The 22,115-nt window shown below is 39.1% G+C and overlaps 1 protein-coding gene across 1 annotated transcript; it reads right to left on the bottom strand.

Annotated features, from left to right (window-relative positions):
• Positions 1-49: 49 nt before the first annotated feature.
• On the bottom strand, positions 50-16,406 carry pold3 (polymerase (DNA-directed), delta 3, accessory subunit). The gene is made up of 12 exons (XM_061979056.2): positions 16,060-16,406; positions 15,518-15,573; positions 11,340-11,439; positions 11,236-11,275; positions 11,027-11,159; positions 10,652-10,904; positions 9,386-9,452; positions 9,138-9,303; positions 7,542-7,645; positions 1,468-1,547; positions 1,300-1,381; positions 50-1,186 (listed from the first exon to the last, which is right to left on the bottom strand). The coding sequence occupies exons 1-12, from the start codon at positions 16,132-16,134 to the stop codon at positions 981-983; spliced, it is 1,362 nt and encodes a 453-aa protein (XP_061835040.1). The 5' UTR covers positions 16,135-16,406; the 3' UTR covers positions 50-980.
• Positions 16,407-22,115: the final 5,709 nt, after the last annotated feature.

Raw genomic sequence — 22,115 nt, forward strand, 5'->3', positions numbered from 1 at the left:
TCATTGAGAATACTACTTATGTGACTTTAATAAAATTAACTATGACAAATTAAAATATTCCAAGTCCATTTTATTCCATTATATGCATTTTACCCATACATTGGACATATCGTCTTTTTCCCTTTAATCTAGGCTTCTTTGCGTAATTGAAACACAATGATTGACGCCTTAAACTCTAGGATGCAACGTGTCAATATTTGTGAAATGAGGTCTCATTCTAAAAATGTTTTTTTCCCCCATGTGATTAGGGAGGATCCACACAGAGTGGCAAAGACATGAAACATCAGGAACATTGGAGCTATTGTAGTCAGAAGAGGATGTTTCCACAGCGTCTGACTCAGCTGCAATGGCAGTTCTATGCGGGACAAACCCAAAAAAACCCACCTCGCTGAGGAGATCATTTTCCTCCTCAGTCAGTGTAGTCTCCTTTATGGGAAAGACCAGTTCTACCGGCCCACTTTGTGTGTTCGCTAAGAGGGTGTGGCGCTGCTGTGAGCTCACACGGTCAAGCCAACACTCCCCTAAGACCTGCTGTGGTTATTTAAAAAAAAAAAAAGATCTCATTTTACTTCTTTTCAATCTGCAATATCAGTTTGCTGCCAAAATAAGTCAAATAGTTCTTATAAAGGCCTGCATAGGCTTGTCTAATTAGATACAACAAAAGAAGTGTCCAAATGTACTGTTTAAAAAATAAAAGCATTGTAAGTGTGTGGTGATCCTTAGTTATTTTATGGTTTCTATACATGAGTCTTCAGATGCAGCCTCCACCCTTTACTCACTGACGTTAATTTAAAATGCATGTCAGAGAAGGGACTTTAGAAATGGAATCCATTTGTTTTCAGGTTGGGATTAGGGTGACAATGAATACTATATATCTATATGTTGTGTCATTTAATACTGCTAATATTTGAGTGTTTTCCATCAGTGTTTATTAAGTAGCTGCAACAGTTTGTGTGTGTTTTATAATCATCATCCGTCCATCATTTCTTCTGGAAAAATCCCATAATGGACGCCTGTTTAGATCCTTTGCTGGCGTTTGCAGACATCTTTTTCTGATTTTTCCTTTCGTCGTCTTTACTGCTCGCTTTTGCTCTGACTGGATTTGTGGTCGTTTGTTTGGAGGCGGTGGCAGGAGCGGAGTCTTCGTTTTCAGAGTATGACTCGCTTTCGTAGGCTTTCTCAGTCACTGCGGAGACGTCGCAAAGAGAATAAAAAAGTCCAGTAACCATGAAGACAATGAAAAATAAGAACGACACGCAGTGGAAATTTAACATTTGAATGGTAAAGATTTGAATTTACCGATGCAGCCTTCATCATCCACGAAGGTCCGAGACTTGAGGACTCGTCTCCGCTTGCGTATCTTTGTCTGAGATTCTCCCGGCTGTAATAATTCATACAAACCAGGAATACCTCAATGAGTCTAACAGAAATACAAAAAGTTAGTCAGGCATCAGTTGTGATATTTACATTTGGAACAGGTTTGAGCGCCTTGGTTGGAGCCGTTGATGTTTCTCTAGCTTCTGCAGGTTGTGGAGAATCTGGAATGACTGCACATACCGGAACAGAAGGAATGTTTACATGGCAGTATTATACTAAAAAACTTACTTTATAGAAAAAAATCATAGGCCACTGTATTACAATGTGGTGCAGATCCAGGTAAATGTAATTTTCAAGTTTTTGTTTTGTTTGCTGTTACAGTCTGCTTGCATTGGGGACATATAGTCACATTTAAGCTCTGGAACAGCCTTCCGCTCCAAATTAGGTCAGCCCAGAGCCTGGGGGTCTTCAAAACCCTTCTTAAGACCTATCTCTTCTTGCTGGCCTTTAACCTGAGCTGAGCCCACCCAGTAGGCCACCATTTCTAGTTCCCTCCTTCACTTTAGTTTTTTTTTTTCCAATTTGTCGCACTTTTATTATTTCATTATTTTTTATCTTGTAATCTTACGTTTTATCCTAACCCTTTCACCGTATTTCTTTTGCACTATCTTATTTATCTTATGCATTGTTTATGTTCTTTGTTTTGTTTTTTTTGCTCTATGCGTTTTAACCTGTAAAGCACTTTGGTCCAATTTTAAAATGGTTGTAAACGTGCTTTATATATAAAGTTGCCTTGCCTTGCCATAGTGTAGTGACACCTATATCCAACAGGTAAAAAAGCTTTCTAAGTGTGGCAGGTAGATATGTAACGATAATTGGTAGGACTGTGAATCTTTGGGTGTCCCACGATTCGATTCAATATCGATTCTTGGGGTCACGATTCGATTCAAAATCGATTTTTTTTCAATTCAACACGATTCTCGATTCAAAAACGATTTTTTTCCAGATTCAAAACGATTCTCTATTCATTCAATACATAGGATTTCAGCAGGATCTACCCCAGTCTGCTGACATTCAAGCAGAGTAGTAGATTTTTGTAAAAAGCTTTTATAATTGTAAAGGACAATGTTTTATCAACTGATTGTAATAATGTAAATTTATTTTAACTATTAAATGTACCAAAAATATGACTTATTTTATCTTTGTGAAAATATTGGACACAGTGTGTTGTCAAGCTTATGAGATGCGATGCAAGTGTAAGCCACTGTGACACTATTGTTCTTTTTATTTATTTTTTATAAATGTCTAATGATAATGTCAATGAGGGATTTTTAATCACTGCTATGTTGAAATTGTAACTAATATTGATACTGTTGTTGATAATATTAATTTTTGTTTCACTACTTTTGGTTTGTTCTGTGTCGTGTTTGTGTCTCCTCTCAATTGCTCTGTTTATTGCAGTTCTGAGTGTTGCAGGGCCGGGTTTGGTTTTGGAATTGGATTGCATTGTTATGGTATTGCTGTGTATTGTTTGGTTGTATTGATTAATTAAAAAAATCAACAAAAAAAAATTAATAATAATAAAAAAAAAAAATAAAAAAATAGATTTTTTAAAAATGAGAATCGCACAACGTGAGAATCGCGATTCGAATTCGAATCAATTTTTTCCCACACCCCTAATAATTGGTATGAATGATAACGGAGGAAAACTAGTGACGGTTAGTATTATCATTTTAAATTAAAATGATCAAAAATACGTGATCGATAACTGCATTTTAATAAACCCACGGACTGAATGGCACCAGCTCACTATCTTAAATGCTAAAATGAAAACAAGAGACATTAATCTTTCCCCATTAAGAAACGACATACCCTAATATCCATCCATCCATCCATCCATCCATCTTGGATGGATGGATATTAGGGTATGTCGTTTCTTAATGGGGAAAGATTAATGTCTCTTGTTTTCATTTTCATTTTTTCAAGAGACATTAATCTTTCCCCATTAAGAAACGACATACCCTAATATACCCTTATATAAACACATTTCTGTCTAAGCAACTAAGTGATTCAATCGTGCACATTGAACCTACAAGCTGTGCTCTGTTGGAACACAGTGATCGCTCCATACTCAGAGGAATACGCAATGGGCATGTTTTTAAGATGTGTTCAGGTTAGGACACCACAACGCCCACCAGAAATAATGAATAATAATTTAATGTGTTTATTTAGTGTTATTTTAAAGGCTTTTTAAATGTTTTATGTGCATCTATTTATGCATGGAACTTTAAAATTTCCCAAAATGTACCCAATGTACCAATAAAACCACTTGACACGCATATTTGGGTTTGACTTTGTCCAAATTCACTTTCGGGAAAAGAATATCGCGATATATATCGTATATCGGGATTCAGCCAAAAATATATTGGGATATGAGTTTTGGTCCATATCGCCCAGCCCAATGTATGTGTCTTGTGAAATGGAGTTAGTTCATTATAATTTGTTTATGAACACGGGAGAACTGAAAGCAGCAAATACAACATCCATCCATCCATCCATTTTCTACCCATAACTTTAATTTACAGTTGTGTAGATGTCACGATGACTTGGCTCGTTGTGGTAACATTTGGTGTCAAAAATAAAATGTGTCCTCTTCACTTTCTCCCAAGTGTACACATAATACAATGTGGAATATGTTAAATCCAACACATTTTTGTTTTCTTGCTGAAAACCAACTTGGGTGTCTTTACCAGAGCTATGTCCCAGTTAGGGCTGCAGTGATTCATTGAGTAAATCGATGTATTCAATTAAAAAAAAGCATTGATTTATGTTTTGTTACTTCGATGATTTGTTTAATGAGTAAAATAAGCGCAGAGAGAGTGATCCACCTGTTGGTGTATAGCTTGCGTGCCGGTAATGTGGTCTGGGTGTGCATGTGGAGGGTGGAGATAGCAGAGTGCTAATAAAGAGAGATAATTCAAAGAAAAACAACAAGAAAGTGGATGACAGAGAGGAGGAGAGAAGCTGTCAACGGTTTTGTGATCATTTACTTTTCTTGTTCTTATTAAAACAAAACCTTTTTTTAGGTTGTTCTGTTATTGTTTACAAACTCAAGGAGTAATTTTCTGGATACAGAAAGGCTTTGAGGTCAAAACCCATCCATCCATCCATTTTTTACCGCTTGTCCCTTTTGGGGTTGCACCAAATGATTTAAATGGGAGCCAATAGTAATTTTAGCTTTTGTTAAAAATATTGTCTGTAGTATTTAATACCACAAATGTTATACATCATCTGATTTACAACAATACTAGCAAACTTGAAATATAATAAGATAAATGTGGCCAGCGCTGCTTGCAGGAGCAAAGGTCACCGCCTCTGTCCATGGTGCTGAGGACAGAGCACCATCAGACAGGGGCGTGGCAGTGCTGACGGCGAGACACAGCTGGCAGGGTGATTATATTTCACAGGTGGTACGTGTTAATCTAATCATCTGTTGTCTTTAACAGTAAGCGGCCGGGAGCAGGAGAAGAGAGAGGATACGGACGCGGCTGAAAAGTTGCGTCCTTCAGGAGACAAAACTTTTGTTGAAAACCTGTGTTTATTAAAACCTTGTCAAAACCTGCACGCTTGGCTCCTGTGCCGTGTCTGACAGTGGAGCTGCTAATCACCTGCCAGCTTTTCCAACACGCGCGCACACAGAAGTCACTATGGTGCCCTCATACAAAATCACAAAATCCTTAACTTCAACAGCCATATTGCTACAATAATTAACTGAATAACTACAACAGGAGATAATTGATGAGAAAAGAACGAAAGGAAAATTAACAGGTCAGGGGATTAATTGTTTAGACTTTGGAAGAGCGAGGAGCCGCACTAGAATGAGAGAAGAGAACATTTATTTTCTTTCTCTGTTGAGTAAGGGTGCTCTGACAACATTTACCAGAAAAGAGAGTTCTCCTCACAATTAAAACTTGATGTGGTTACTTACTGTGCTGTGGTCACACCTGTGAGTGCCATTGTACTCCTCACAAATAGTCTTTTTTTAACTCCACAGCAATTTGCTCCTTCTTCCCATGCTGGTCTGTTGAGTTTTCGGTACTATTATTGAGTTTACAAAATGAACAAAACTTGTCAAAAGGCCAAAAAACAAAGAAAAGGCACATGCTGAAGCGTTGAGACGTGACTCTGCCTGTGCAGCAAGTGAAGTGAATGGCTTGGCCTCCCCAACAATGTTTTTCCCTGCTTTGCTGCCTAAATAAAGCGTTCGTCCACAAAACATATTACCGTATTTTTCGGAGTATAAGGTGCACTTAAAATCCTTTCATTTTCTCAAAAATCGACAGTGCGTATTATAACCTGGTATGCCTAATGTACGGAATAATTCTGGTTGTGCTTACCGACCTCAAAACTATTTTATTTGGTACATGGTGTAATGATAAGTATGACCAGTAGATGGCAGTCACACATAAGACATATGTGCAGACTGCAAGATGACGCCAGTAAACAACACAAAAACTTTAAATGTTCCATTGAGAATATGCAACATTACACACAACGCTCAAAAATCTGTCAAAATGATTTAGTACGCCTTTGGTAAGCTACGAAGCCGCACCGCTTGATGGATTGTCGGAGCTTTACGGCTACCGTAGTCAGACGTACTATAATTCAACATACAGGTATTATTATGGTGTGTGTAAAATTACCGGAAAACCAACTTTTCTTACCTTGTGGTACCTGCTGCTGTATTTGGGATCTGCATAAGTCCTGAAAATTTGCGTGCGTTCGCCAATGTAGTCCGTGCCGACACCGTAGTCAATAATTTCTTCTTTTTCTCTATCTTCTCGTTATGGGGCATTCATCCTCAGCTGTTGCCATTTCTATTATAAGTAGAGTAAAGTTCTAATGTATATCTGTCGGCGGACTCGCTATAGAAGCGCTAAAAACTACCGGTGTAGTGAGTTTACATAATTCACCCACGGAACTTTAGTTATTAGAGAGTTCCGGTCGGACGTTTTTTCACGGGACACATTTCCGGTGTTGTTGTTGCACTAGTGAGCCACAGACGAGGAGATGATGTTCTGTAATTGATTTAAGTAAAGTCTGAATGTCATCAAATCAGTTATCTCCATCTTTTGACACTTCTTCGACACCCGTCCGTCCTTGCACGCTACACCGGTACAACAAAGTTGATGGGTAGGAAACGCTGTCGAAGGGGAGCCACGTAAATAAGACCGCCCACAAAACGGCGCATCCTGAAAGCGGCTTGAAGAAGGTCTGTAAAACATAATCTATGGAACATTTTGACCAACAAACCACCATTACAAGTTATGTAAACCACAGGGTTTCAATTTAATGACCACTTTCATGCACCTTATAATCCGATACGCCTTTTGTATGAAAATATACCTGAATAAACCCGCTCATCGGCCGTGTGCCTTATATTCCGGTGTGCCCTGTGGTCCAAAAAATACAGTACTGATATTACCCTTGGTATCGACACTGCTAATTTATGAATCGAGCTGATTGTATTCTTACGTGTCATACCAACAATTGCTGTTATATTATCCTCTCTCTAGACTCATATTAGTTTACTTATTAAGTTTTTGTTAATAACTGCTTACTTTCTGCTGCAACGTGGTTTCATCTACATTCTTAACGTTTATTAAGCACTTTTTTCTTGGTGATGTTTAAAGCTAGCTAATTGGTTAGCTTAGCTATTACCATGCCTGCACCTGTTTTTCTTCCGATGTGTAACATGTTCCGTCTCGTCCTCCAGTGATACTAGATAATGACACTTAAGATACTAAGAAATGCAGTCTAATTGCCACAATGGAGGTGATCATCATTAGTTTAGGGGAGCAGCTCCACACTGCAATCCAAAGAGGTTTATTAGGTATTCAAAAAATTATGCGATTTTGTTATTCTTATAGTCAGACCTGTGTTTATTTCCGTACGTGATGGTTTCGGCCACAACTGTGTGCCTTCCTCACTGTGTATGGAGGTACATGATTATCGGCGTTTGTGATCAGCATTATTAGGCATTAATCGGCAATGGCCGATCGCATATTTTTTCACGAAAATCGGCCGATATTGGTGGCCGATCAATTGGCACATCCCTAATAAAAATGTTAAACTACACAAGTAGATGTTTCGCATTGTTGAGCCTCGAGTCAAATTAGTAATGAAAAAATAAAAGGAATGATGAGGAAAAAAATAATAATTACCGTCTTCATCACTGCTGTCGGGCGCAGGCTTCTTGATCCGTCTTCTCTTCTTCTTCTCCATCTTCTCCTCCTCGCTGTCAGAACTCTCTAGTCGCTTAGTTTTGCTTCAGGAAGACGAAACAAAGACAACATGTTAATTCACAAGTTGTTATAGCCGTCATGTAAACTGAGCAGTCACTTAAAGGGGAACATTATCACCAGACCTATGTAAGCGTCAATATGTACCTTGATGTTGCAGAAAAAAGACCATATATTTTTTTAACCGTTTTACGAACTCTAAATGAGTGAATTTTGGCGAATTAAACGCCTTTCTTATATTCGCTCTCGGAGCGATGACGTCACAACGTGGCGTCACATTGGGAAGCAATTCGCCATTTTCTCAAACACCGAGTCAAATCAGCTCTGTTATTTTCCGTTTTTTCGACTGTTTTCCGTACCTTGGAGACATCATCCTTGGAGACATCATGCCTCGTCGGTGTGTTGTCGGAGGGTGTAACAACACGAACAGGGACGGATTCAAGTTGCACCAGTGGCCCAAAGATGCGAAAGTGGCAAGAAATTGGACGTTTGTTCCGCACACTTTACCGACGAAAGCTATGCTACGACAGAGATGGCAAGAATGTGTGGATATCCTGCGACAATCAAAGCAGATGCATTTCCAACGATAAAGTCAAAGAAATCTGCCGCCAGACCCCCATTGAATCTGCCGAAGTGTGTGAGCAATTCAGGGACAAAGGACCTCGGTAGCACGGCAAGCAATGGCGGCAGTTTGTTCCTGCAGACGAGCGAGCTAAACCCCCTATCGACCCTAGCTTCCCTGGACTGCTGACATCAACTCCAAAACTGGACAGATCAGCTTTCAGGAAAAGAGCGCGGATGAGGGTATGTCTACAGAATTTATTAATTGATGAAAATTGGGCTGTCTGCACTCTCAAAGTGCATGTTGTTGCCAAATGTATTTCATATATTGTAAACCTAGTTCATATTTGTTAGTTTCCTTTAATGCCAAACAAACACATACCATTCGTTGGTTAGAAGGCGATCGCCGAATTCGTCCTCGCTTTCTCCCGTGTCGCTGGCTGTCGTGTCGTTTTCGTCGTTTTCGCTTGCATACGGTTCAAACCGATATGGCTCAATAGCTTCAGTTTCTTCTTCAATTTCGTTTTCGCTACCTGCCTCCACACTACAACCATCCGTTTCAATACATTCGTAATCTGTTGAATCGCTTAAGTCGCTGAAATCAGAGTCTGAATCCGAGCTAATGTCGCTATAGCTTGCTGTTCTTTCCGCCATGTTTGTTTGTGTTGGCTTCACTATGTGACGTCACAGGAAAATGGACGGGTGGTTAAAATCAGGCACTTTGAAGCTTTTTTTAGGGATATTGCGTGATGGGTAAAATTTTGAAAAAAACTTCGAAAAATATAATAAACCACTGGGAACTGATTTTTAATGGTTTTAACCATTCTGAAATTGTGATAATGTTCCCCTTTAAATATGTACACCATTAGCTTGGGTACCTTATGAAGTGGCCGGTGAGTGGATATTTTCGATGTCAGGTCAGAGGTGATGCGTTATTCTATGAAGAAGAAAACAAACCTTCTTGAGATGTTCTTGTTGTGCTTTGGAGGCTCCACTGTGACAGCATCTTGCTGCTGCTCCTCCGGCTGAAAACTTGAGCTTGCCTGCTCCACTGGAGATGGCGCTGGAGCTTCTTCCTCCTCCTCTTCTTTCTCCATCTTAATCACCGTTTTGTCCTTTTTTTCTGAAGGAGTGCAGATCAAACGATGCATCATTGTATTTTGCAGAAAACTATATGGTGAAAGGTTGAAATGGTCGTGACTCACTTATGCTTTGATTGCCAAAGAAGTTGCTCATGGCATTGGACTTTGCTTTGGTTTTGGACAAGTTGACCTACAAAAGACCATAGTGTGAATGCACTGCACAGCTGCACTATTAAAGGGGAACATTATCACCAGACCTATGTAAGCATCAATGATGTTGCAGAAAAAAGACCATATATTTTTTTAACCGATTTCCGAACTCTAAATGGGTGAATTTTGGCAAATTAAACGGCTTTCTATTATTTGCTCTCGGTGCGATGACGTCACAACGTGACGTCACATCGGGAAGCAATCCGCCATTTTCTCAAACACATTACAAACACCGAATCAAATCAGCTCTGTTATTTTCCGTTTTTTCGACTGTTTTCCGTACCTTGGAGACATCATGCATCGTCGGTGTGTTGTCGGAGGGTGTAACAACACGAACAGGGACGGATTCAAGTTGCACCAGTGGCCCAAAGATGCAAAAGTGGCAAGAAATTGGACGTTTGTTCCGCACACTTTACCGACGAAAGCTATGCTACGACAGAGATGGCAAGAATGTGTGGATATCCTGCGACACTCAAAGCAGATGCATTTCCAACGATAAAGTCAAAAAAATCTGCCGCCAGACCCCCAGGAATAGAGAGCGGATGAGGGTATGTTTACAGAATATATTAATTGATGAAAACTGGGCTGTCTGCACTCTCAAAGTGCATGTTGTTGCCAAATGTATTTCATAAGCTGTAAACCTAGTTCATAGTTGTTAGTTTCCTTTAATGCCAAACAAACACATACCAATCGTTGGTTAGAAGGCGATCGCCGAATTCGTCCTCGCTTTCTCCCGTGTCGCTGGCTGTCGTGTCGTTTTCGCTTGCATACGGTTCAAACCGATATGGCTCAATAGCTTCAGTTTCTTCTTCAATTTCGTTTTCGCTACCTGCCTCCACACTACAACCATCCGTTTCAATACATGCGTAATCTGTTGAATCGCTTAAGCCGCTGAAATCCGAGTCTGAATCCGAGCTAATGTCGCTATAAACTTGCTGTTCTATCCGCCGTGTTTGTTTGTATCGGCATCACTATGTGACGTCACAGGAAGATGGACGTGTGTATATAACGATGGTTAAAATCAGGCACTTTGAAGCTTTTTTTTAGGGATATTGCGTGATGGGTAAAATTTTGAAAAAAACTTCGAAAAATAAAATAAGCCACTGGGAACTGATTTTTAATGGTTTTAACCCTTCTGAAATTGTGATAATGTTCCCCTTTAAAACTACAAAAACAAACCTCAGCCGCTTCCTCCTGAGGCTCTGATTTCACGTCTTTGCCACCATTTTGGCTCTTAACCACAGTTCCTTTGTTAGCGAACATTCCCATGATGCCTTTGGCCGGTTTGGCGGGCGCTTTGGAAGCCACGTTGCCGTTGGTGGAAGACTTTTTGCTCTCACGCTCTGTCGGAGATTCCTGCTGTGTTTCTCGCACGTGCTTCCGCTCCAGCGAGGACAGGGGCACGGCGTCGGGACATCGAATTGCACTGTACCTGCAAGCGGAGGACGAAGAAGGTCAGCGTGCAAAACTAACCTGCATTGCCACACATAGTCCCGTTTAAAAATGACAACATTGTGCAATTCTGCACGACTATTTGAGACAACGTCAACTTACTTGCTGCAGTTCAGCAGGTTGTCTTTGACGGCGTCGTAGTCGACGGCATAGAGAGGGCCGCTGTCTTTTAGCAAAGCTTTTTGGACACTGTACACGTGAACGCTCACGATCAAACTCATCTTGGATTTAAAATCTGCAACACGAAACACAAATCTCAAATTTACTGCAGTAAAATCCAAATATGAAGATATGGGAACTAATGAATGCACCTTCCAGCTGGTCCTCACGCACCACAGACACCTTGTGACTCTGATAAGCAAACACATTTGATTAAGTCATGACAAGTAAAAGTCGATTTTTAGTTGTTGCTCACCGCATGACCATTGTCCACACACTTTCCTGACACCAAGTACGTAGCGTGGAGCTGAGCAGCGCTTTCCTTCCTCTTGTTGTCCAAGTAATGAAAGAGCATTCTGGAAAAAGGTTTCGTGATTTTAATTATTTTTGTTCACTTTCTTGTAGGAGCACAAGATTGAGTTGTTGTGCTAAAACAAACACAAAACTAATAACCTGAACCTGTGATAATTAGGTATTAAATTGATCAGAATGGAATAGAATAGAATGGACTTTATTGTCACTATATTTGCATATAACGAGATTAAGGACTCCAACTTAAGGTGCGGTAGTGGAAACAAATATGGGATCAAAATAAATTACACAAGAAGTAATAAAGATAAAAAAACATTTATTGTTTATTTTTGGTTTAAGCATTAGATACCTTTTTACCTGCACGCTGCCTCCCGCATATTGTGATTAAAATATTTTTAACACAATTAGGTGAAATGACAATCTCCCACGGCACACCAGACAATATCTCACGGTACACTAGTATGCCGCGGCACAGTGGTTGAAAAACACTGTACTGTATAGCAGTGGTTCTCAAATGGGGGTACGCGTACCCCTGGGGGTACTTGAAGGTATGCCAAGGGGTACGAGAGATTTTTTTTTAAATATTCTAAAAATAGCAACAATTCAAAAATCCTTTATAAATATATTTATTGAATAATACTTCAACAAAATATGAATGTAAGTTCATAAACTGAACATCAAATCAAATAGGATATTCCATTCATTACAATGCAACAATGCAATATTCAGTGTTGACAGCTAGATTTTTTGTGGACATGTTCCATAAATATTGATGTTAAAGATTTCTTTTTTTGTGAAGAAATGTTTAGAATTAAGTTCATGAATCCAGATGGATCTCTATTACAATCCCCAAAGAGGGCACTTTAAGTTGATGATTACCTCTATGTGTAGAAATTTTTATTTATAATTGAATCACTTGTTTATTTTTCAACAAGTTTTTAATTATTTTTATATATTTTTTCCCAAATAGTTCAAGAAAGACCACTACAAATGAGCAATATTTTGTACTGCTATACAATTTAATAAATCCGAAACTGATGACATAGTGCTGTCTTTTACTTCTTTATCTCTTTTTTTCAACCCAAAATGCTTTGCTCTGATTAGGGTGTACTTGAATTAAAAACCTTTTCACAGGGGGTACATCACTGAAAAAAGGTTGAAAACCACTGCTGTATAGGAACATGTTAGATTACTTCCGGGAAATTAAGGTTCCAATAATAGCAACATCAAATACAGAGTAAACAGGTGTAACTAAAATAGAATAACAAAGTAGGGCTGGGCGATATATCGAATACTATATCGTGATATTCGAGTGTACGTTCTCACGCAGTTGCTTTTAGCTGCGGGCATTACACTTCAAGCTCTTCTCAGTCTTTCTTGTCTCTCCTTCCCTCAGACTTAAACAAGCGCATTTTCTTACATACGTCACATACTGTCACGCGTGCAACATCATAAGCCCTCGCGGAGCAGAGAGGTAGCGGCATGGTAAAGTTAACTGTGGTGCGAGTGATAATACGAGAGGAAGAAGGTGCGAATCTGGTAACAAATGAAGGAAGAATTAATTCCCAAGAAAAACAGCAGGGAGTCCATCGTCTGGTGGTGGTTTGGCTTCAAGCGGGAAGATGTTTTACAAGTATGCGGTAGGGATGTCCCAATCCGATATTTGGATCGGATCGGCCGCCGATATTTGCCAAAAAATGCGTATCGGCAAGGCATGGGAAAATGCCGATTCAGATCCAGTTTTAAAAAAAAACTCCGGTCCGTGTTTTCCACCGCACCGATTTAAATAATACATTCCACTTTTCTGCGCCCTAATTTCCGTTCCGCATTTTCCAGCACACCTTCAACACATCCACAGGTTTGTGGATTCTCACGCAGTTGCTTTTAGCTGCTGGCAGTACACGACAGGCTCTTCTCACTCTTTCCTGTGTCTCCCTCTCACAGACAGCAAGTGCACCTTCTTACACACGTCACATACTGTCACGACACACGTCACGTCATACGTCACATACTGTCACGTCATACACTGTCACGTCATACGTCACATACGTATACGTCCTCTCCCAGCAGAGAGGTAGCAGCATGGCTAACGTTAGCTGTGATGCTAGCGCAGCCGTGTGACCAACGTTTCCTCTAAGGTGCGCGCCTGCGCAATTGCGCACTCGCACTGCTCAAGCGTCCTCTGCGCACGGCAAATCTATGCCACGCACAAAATCAAATAAAAAAATAACCGCATAACAATTTTCGACACACGGACACGACAGAGAAAACAGTTTTCGTCATCATTGTTCAAATATTGTAACGTCTGTCGAGACGCTTATCTCCATTCGGTGCCACACGTCCACACCATCAAAATGCCGAGGCAAAAATTTCCAGATCAACACCGTATGAAAAAATTAGTGATTTTTTTAGTTGTGATTTCCTTCTTTGCATGAAAGTTTAAAAGTAGCATATATTAATGCAGTATGAAGAAGAATGCTTTAATGTAGACATGCAAGCCTTGAAAGAAAATTTCCTGCACAAGACTACATTTCCTGCAAATGGGTGCATTTCTACCCTATATTTTAACTTTAGATTTATTCTCATATCTAACTCTTTTGGCTGTCTTTCTCATATCTAACTCTTTTGGCTGTCTTTTTGACACTTACATCCGGCGCCCCCCTCCACACCCTGGATTGTAAATAATGTAAATAATTCAATGTGATTATCTTGTGTGATGACTGTATTATGATGATAGTATATATCTGATAGTATATATCTGTATCATGAATCAATTTAAGTGGACCCCGACTTAAACAAGTTGAAAAACTTATTGGGGTGTTACCATTTAGTGGTCAATTGTACGGAATATGTACTTCACTGTGCAACCTACTAATAAAAGTCTCAATCAATCAATCAAAACACATAGAATCATCATACTGCTGTGATTATATGCATCAAGTGTTCATTCAAGGCTAAGGTAAAAATATCGAGATATATATTGTGTATCGCAATATGGCCTTAAAATATCGCAATATTAAAAAAAGGCCATATCGCCCAGCCCTAGTTCAATGATGCCATTTATGTTTGTCATGTATAATTTTGTCTATTTTGTGTTTAGGTCAGTTTCTTGTTACCAACCATTGTGTATTATTCAAACTCCCCTAATTCAGCTGGCTAGTTGTTATCAAAAGTACTAAAACCCTTTTCAACATGATTCTGACAACTAAGTAGACTAAATAACTTTAAACTTTAATACATGCTCGGATAGGCCAGTATCGGTCAGTATCGGTATCGGTCAGTATCGGTATCGGATCGAAAATGCAAAAACAATATCGGTATCGGATCGGAAGTGCAAAAACCTGGATCGGGACATCCCTAATAGCATCATTTGAAAAGTCACCCGCTAGAGAATGAAGAGTGCTTCAAACTCCGCATGTCAACATCTCCGTTCGGTGCCACACCCACAAAATGCCCAAACAACCATTTCCAGATCAACACAGTATGAAAAAAAAAAGTCAACAACAGAAGGAGATAACGTCTGCAGGAACCTACCACATAGCGAAGGACATACACTATTTGATTTCCTATTATGCAGCTCATTTTTATTTGACAGTTATTGAAATATCTTGTGTGACATCATGCACTTTATTTGTTTCAAACTATTGTAGTGGTGTTCTGTACAAAAATATGTCATCTTAGTGACATCATGCACAAAAGTGCACTAATAGCTTGTTTTAAAATGTCACTTTCTGTTTTGGAAATTACATGAATGTTTGTGTCACTGCTTAATAACTGTTTAATAAATACAGTTTTGGTAAATTGACTTAGTTGTGGTTTCCTTCTCTGCATTAAAGTTTAAAATGAGCATATATTAGTGCAGTATGAACAAGAATGTTTTAATGTAGACACATAGAATCATCATACTGTTGTGATTATATGCATTAAGTGTTCATTCAAGGCTAAGGCAAAATATCGAGATATATATGGTGTATCGTGACATGGCCTAAAAATATCGAGATATTAATAAAAGGCCATATCGCCCAGCTCTATAATAAAGTATGAATAGGCTATAATAAGAGCCAAGAATACAACTGAAGGTTAATTCTAATAAATGAAATAGGCCATGGAAAAGGTACTCACTGTTTTGCTGTGTTGACATGGACTCCTAGAGTTAAACTGAGCCATTTGTAGGTCACCTGTAGATTTGAGAGCATTTAGGTAATAATGTCTTAACAATGACACATGAAAGGAAGATGGAAGAAAACAAGAAAAGCTTCATATTGGTAACCATCCATTTTCCTACCGCTTGTCCCTTTCGGGGCGCACCTCACCTATGCTGCCAATAAAACGGAAATATCTGGATATTATTTTAAACCAAACGGCGTTGCAAGTTAGTAACTGATGCACTGCTACATTAAATCATAAGTGTTCTTATGATTTCAATACCATTTTATAACACACAACAGAAGCCGAATGAATCAAAATGACACACGAATCAAAACGAAGCTAAAAAAAAATGTCATCCTTCATGTACGACCCGAACTGTGTTCGACTATATTGTAAAAAGGCAGTTTTAGAACGTACATTGGCAGCTAAAACACGACGACGCCATTGCGCCTCCGACTTTGGTTAAAAAAGCTCCCTCTGAACGTGCTCCCCAAACCAGATAAAGGCGTCCTTACGATCTTATTGTGGTCATTGACAAATTCGTCGATGTTGTCCAGATAAAGCTCGTCCATGTCGTTAAATAATTGCATAAGTGCCTTTTTTTTTGAAAGGATGCAGCAGCGCGGGAAGACACTTTATTTACTTCCGGTCCAGGCAAAGTTCTTTCTAAATAAATGTCGATTTATGAAAGTAAGGCCTACATTTTCTAATTGGCTTGATAATTTACAATTATCAATCAAATCTTGGAGGATGATTAAGAGTACAAAAGCCCTTAAATTGATATATTTGTTAAAAACATTTAAAGTGATTTTTGTCTTTCATAGTTGTTATTGTTATTTAATACTCTATCTGTATTTACTTTTGTTTTCTTTCCTTGACACGTTTCGCTGATGTTGAAAGTGCCTTGACTTTTGTGTGCATTATAAATGTATGTTTGTCGTACAAAAAACCCCCCCAAAAAAAACATTTACTTCCGGTAAAATGGTAACGTGAGCAGTTTCCCCTCTTTTGCTGAGTGCTGCCGCCTAAAGGTCATTAGGGGGCAGTGGTATTTATTTTTTGTAATTATTATTATTTTTTTCATAAAGAAATACAATCATGTGTGCTTACGGACTGTATCCCTGCAGACTGTATTGATCTATATTGATATATAATGTATATATTGTGTTTTTTATGTTGATTTAATAAAATAAAAAAATAAAAAAAAATAAAAAAAATGTTTATTTTATTTCTTGTGCGGCCCGGTACCAATCGGTCCGCGGACCGGTACCGGGCTCTAGAGCAGTGGTCCCCAACCACCGGGCTGGTACCGGTCCGTGGATCGATTGGTACCGGACCGCACAAGAAATTAAAAAAAAATATATTTTTTTTTATTACATTTTTTAAAAATTAAATCAACATAAAAAACCCAATATATCAATATAGATCAATGCAGTCTGCAGGGATATAGTCCGTAAGCACACATGATTGTATTTTTTTATGACCAAAAACCCCACTAGTTTCAAATGCGCATACACTGAACCCTTCTTTAGTGAAAAATAAAATGTTTTTTTTTTGTCAAATTCAAGACAAAGTTATGTTTTTTTTTTTACTGGTGCACAAAATGAACCGTGCATGAACATCACCTTGTTCAAAGAAAAAAACCAACAGTGCATGAACTGAAATGAAAATACACACCTGCAAATCAGTGTGACTTCTGCTGTTGCCTTTGAGAGACCAGTTCAGATATGCATGGCTTCACCTTGGCAAGTGCCACTATCCTTTTTTTCCTTAGCAAAGTCTGTTCCTTTTCTTTCGTTTTCCACCCAGACATGCAATACTAGTACACAGCTCATGAAAAACAATATTTTTTGTTATTGTCATTGTAAGTGGGCCAACACACTTATATTAGAAAAGTATCTCATGGAAATGACTACTGTCATCTGAATATAAAAATAAATAATTTAACTTGTTATTTAGTCAGGTTTGGGACAGGTGTGCTGCTGGTGTGGCCATAGTGCATGTGCACGTCTGACGTCGCTCACATGTGCTCCACTGAATGCTCAAGGAGTTTTTGCGTTTGCTCAGGCATATGGAAAATTAGAGGGAACATTGTATCCATAATAATACGCCGATAGGGAGAAGATTTTGTGTCTTGCCCTCCGCGGCGGAGGCTCCGCCGAACCCCAGAGGCCGACTCACCGAACCCCTAGGGCAGTGGTTCTCAACCTTCAGTGATGCACCCCCTGTGAACATTTTTTTTAATTCAAGTACCCCCTAATCAGAGCAAAGCATTTTTGGTTGGAAAAAAAAGAGATAAAGAAGTAAAATACAGCACTATGTCATCAGTTTCTGATTTATTAAATTGTATTACAGTGCAAAATTTTGCTCATTTGTAGTGGTCTTTCTTGAACTATTTTAGTTATTATTTATATTTATAAAGGATTTTTGAATTGTTGCTATTTTTAGAATACCGGTATTTAAAAAAAATCTCACGTACCCCTTGGCATACCTTCAAGTACCCCCAGGGCAGGGGTCGGCAACCCGCGGCTCTGGAGCTGCATGCGGCTCTTTAGCGCCGCCCAAGTGGCTCTCTGGAGCTTTTTCAAAAATGTATGACAAACGGAAAAAGATGAGGGGAAAAAAAACTTTTTTTTTGTTTTAATATGGTTTCACAAACCTCCCCAATTGTTATAAAGCACACTGTTTATATTAAACATGCTTCACTGATTCGAGTATTTGGCGAGCGCCGTTTTGTCCTACTAATTTTGGCGGTCCTTGAACTCACCGTAGTGTATAACTTTCTCCGACTTTCTAGGTCTAGGACGTGTTTTATGCCATTTCTTTTTCTGTCTCATTTTGTCCACCAAACTTTTAACGTTGTGCGTGAACGCACAAAGGTGAGTTTTGTTGATGTTATTGACTTGTGTGGAGTGCTAATCAGACATGTTTGGTCACTGCATGACTGCAAGCTAATCGATGCTAACATGCTATTTAAGCTAGCAATATTATGCATCATTATGCCTCATTTGTAGGTATATTTGAGCTCATTTAGTTTCCTTTAAGTCCTCTTAATTCCATTTATATCTCATGACACACTATCATGTAATATGGCTTTTAATTTTTTGCGGCTCCAGACAGATTTGTTTTTGTATTTTTGGTCCAATAGGGCTCTTTCAACATTTTGGGTTGCCGACCTTTGCCCCAGGGGTACGCGCACCCCCATTTGAGAACCACTGCCCTAGGGTTCGATTGAACCCAAGTTAAGAACCACTGCCCTAGAGCCAATTTAAAAATCCTATACAATGTTTCTTTATAATTATAATAATAATAATAACTGGGATTTATATAGCGCTTTTCTAAGTACCCAAAGTCGCTTTACATGTAGAACCCATCAATCATTCATACCTGGTGGTGGTAGCTACTTTCATAGCCACAGCTGCCCTGGGGTAGACTGACGGAAGCGTGGCTGCAATTTGCGCCAACGGCCCCTCCGACCACCACCTGTCATTCATCATTCAGTTCACCGGTGTGAGTGGCACCGGGGGCAAAGGGTGAAGTGTTCCGCCCAAGGACACAACGGCAGCGATTTTTGGATGGTAAGAGGCGGGGAGCGAACCTGCAACCCTCAGGTTTCTGGCACGGTTGCTCTACCCACTACGCCATGCCGCCCCTTTATAACTTAATCTTTGTAGAATAAAACCTTAAATAGTCATAACAATAAATAAACTTTACCATTTTTAATTTTAAACACATGAGACGAATTATAATCAACAATATGTAAAATAAGAGCAATTTAAACCATATAAATGGGTTATACTTGTATAGCGCTTTTCTACCTTCAAGGTACTCAAAGCACTTTGACACTATTTCCACATTCACCCATTCACATACACATTCACACACTGATGGCGGGAGCTGCCATGCAAGGCCCTAACCACGACCCATCAGGAGCAAGGGTGAAGTGTCTTGCTCAAGGACACAACGGACGCCACGAGGTTGGTAGAAGGTGGGGATTGAACCAGGAACCCTCAGGTTGCTGGCACGGCCACTCTCCCAACAGCGCCACGCCGTCCCCATATAAAATGAGACACTTTTTATTTATCTAATATGGACATGTGCACTGTGGATACAAAAAAAAAAAAAAAAAGTATTTCCTGATTTAAAGGCGTTCAGAGCAGCTGCAGCCTCATCATTTCCAGCATTCAGAAACATGATGAACAACAGGATGAGCATTTTCTGGACCATTTAGTGTTGTTTTTTTGCCGCCTGCAAAAAAAAGCCTATTTGTCAAAAGTATGACTCTCATCAAGGCAGCGATACTGCAGAATTACAGTGAAACAATTTCCAGCGTTTTATGGGCAAATTGAGGCAACACGCTTTTAAAGTGCTAATTCCATTTGCTGTGGCTGTAAATTGGATATGCTACTGATTACCTCTGCATTGCTGCAGCAAGCCAAGCAAACATACAGAAATTATACAAGCATATTTACAAGGTGTGTGAACCTGCAAATGATTCCTATTTTGCAGGTATACGAGTAAAGCGAGGGGAAATGGTTGGTCTGCAGTTGTTAACGTTCATTACTTATTCATTTGGACTTGCTGTGATACTTTTGAAAGTGCTCGTATCGAGAGGAAAGGCAGACTTTTCGCCTATATAAATGAAAGATTAGGAGATGATGTCGCAGGAAATGAGCAGCACGCTGTAATAAAGTACAGACAATCCTGAAGGCGAAAGATCAGCGGCCGTTGTAAACCACAGTCAATGTTCAAGTTTGCAATTTAATGAGCTTAGGTCACGAATGTATTCAAAAAGGACAAGAGTGCCATCTTCAATCGCACGCTTTGATTATAAATGACCGGCGGCGGTGGCGTTTGTCAGCGCAAGATGAGGCTCGTTACAGCTGCTCGTGCATCACTCGTTTGTTAGATGGATCGTCTCTCCAGAAACAAACACTCATGTTGACTTTTTTGTTTTAATGGAAGCCATTCAAGAGCCTCCCCAATGTCAAACAGCGGTCAGCAAAGGTCAAAAGGTCATGTCCACGGTCAAATATGGGCATGTTTATGTGCAAAATAGCCACAGGGCGACTTTTCTGAAGGCACCATTATTTCTTCCCACAAAACAGACTTCTTTGTTCCTTTGAGATGCAATGAACTTTACCTTGTAGCCTATCGAGAGACGACATCGATCGCTTGGCGGTCTGCTTCACGTCTTACAGGTTTGGGAGGGATTGGGGGACTTGGGGGGGGGGGGGGGGGGGGGGGGGCTTTCGTGCCATTTGTGGCTCGAGTAATACCGTGAACTCTGCTCACATAACTCTCTGGAGCGTGAACAAATCAATATGTGGGACCTGTAATGGCCTACAACAATACAGACCATCAGAATTATCACATTTGTGAAGGGGTCAAAAAGAGAAAAAGTCTGCTCCATTTTGGTTGTTTACTCTATTGAGGGGAAGTAGACGATGCAATACTTTGTTCACACGTGATAAAATGTGCATTGTGCCATGAAAAGCATGAACAATGGGGAAAATAAAGATTTGATCCCCTGCTGATATTGTAAATTGACCCCCTTACAAAGAAATAAGCACTCCAGAACCTTCATGGTATCTTTATTTTAATAGAGAGAGACGTATGCAAATTTTTTTTAGACCTTTAACATCAAAACTGTAGACGCCATTATGATGTGCAGTGCTGTTTTCAAATTAGCGTACATTTTGAACCATAGAAAATAATTCATTATTTGGGAATCTGCGCTTTTGAGTAATGTACGGGTTTTTACGGTAATCTACGTCACAGGAGCTCAGACGAGGCACCAAGCAATATAGGTAAGGTTTGTTTCCAGACCAGCCAGCCTGAAACGCGGGTGTCACGGACAGATGCGGAAGCAGATTTCTACAACCAGAAAAGTGATATTCAATCAGATTCTAAGTGTTTTTTTTTACACTTTGCGTTCATATTTTGGTACATTTGTTGCGTTTTGCTTGTTTGTAAAAGATGTCGATCGTGGGGGTGGTCTGAGAAATCAAAGAGAAGTGACAGTCATATGTTGTTAGTATTTAGTGTTTTATCGTTCATAGTTAATATTCAAAATCCCACATTCTTTATTTTCATGTACATTCTGGGTGTCTCAGTCCGTAAAAAATTGTTGTAATTCCATTCCGTTTTTTTAAGGTACTCTGCCATAAAATGTTTTGCTTTTTATCAGACATTATTGTGAGTTTTTATATAGTATATAATAGTATACTAATAGACACAATATACTTTCTTGATATAGTATCGATATGTATATATATACATATATATATATATATATATATATATATATATATATATATATATATATATATATATATATATATATATATATATACCGTTGTGGTCAAAAGTTTACATACACTTGTAAAGAACATAATGTCATGGCTGTCTTGAGTTTCCGATAATTTCTACAACTGTTGTTTTTTTGTGATAGAGTGAATCACTCTTTGTCACAAAAAATATTCATGAAGTTTTTTTTTTTAATGAATTTATTATGGTTCTACTGAAAATGTGACCAAATCTGCTGGGTCAGAAGTATACATACAGCAAT

The sequence above is a fragment of the Nerophis lumbriciformis genome, linkage group LG19 (genome assembly GCF_033978685.3).
Source record: "Nerophis lumbriciformis linkage group LG19, RoL_Nlum_v2.1, whole genome shotgun sequence".
Classification (NCBI taxonomy): Eukaryota; Metazoa; Chordata; class Actinopteri; order Syngnathiformes; family Syngnathidae; genus Nerophis; species Nerophis lumbriciformis.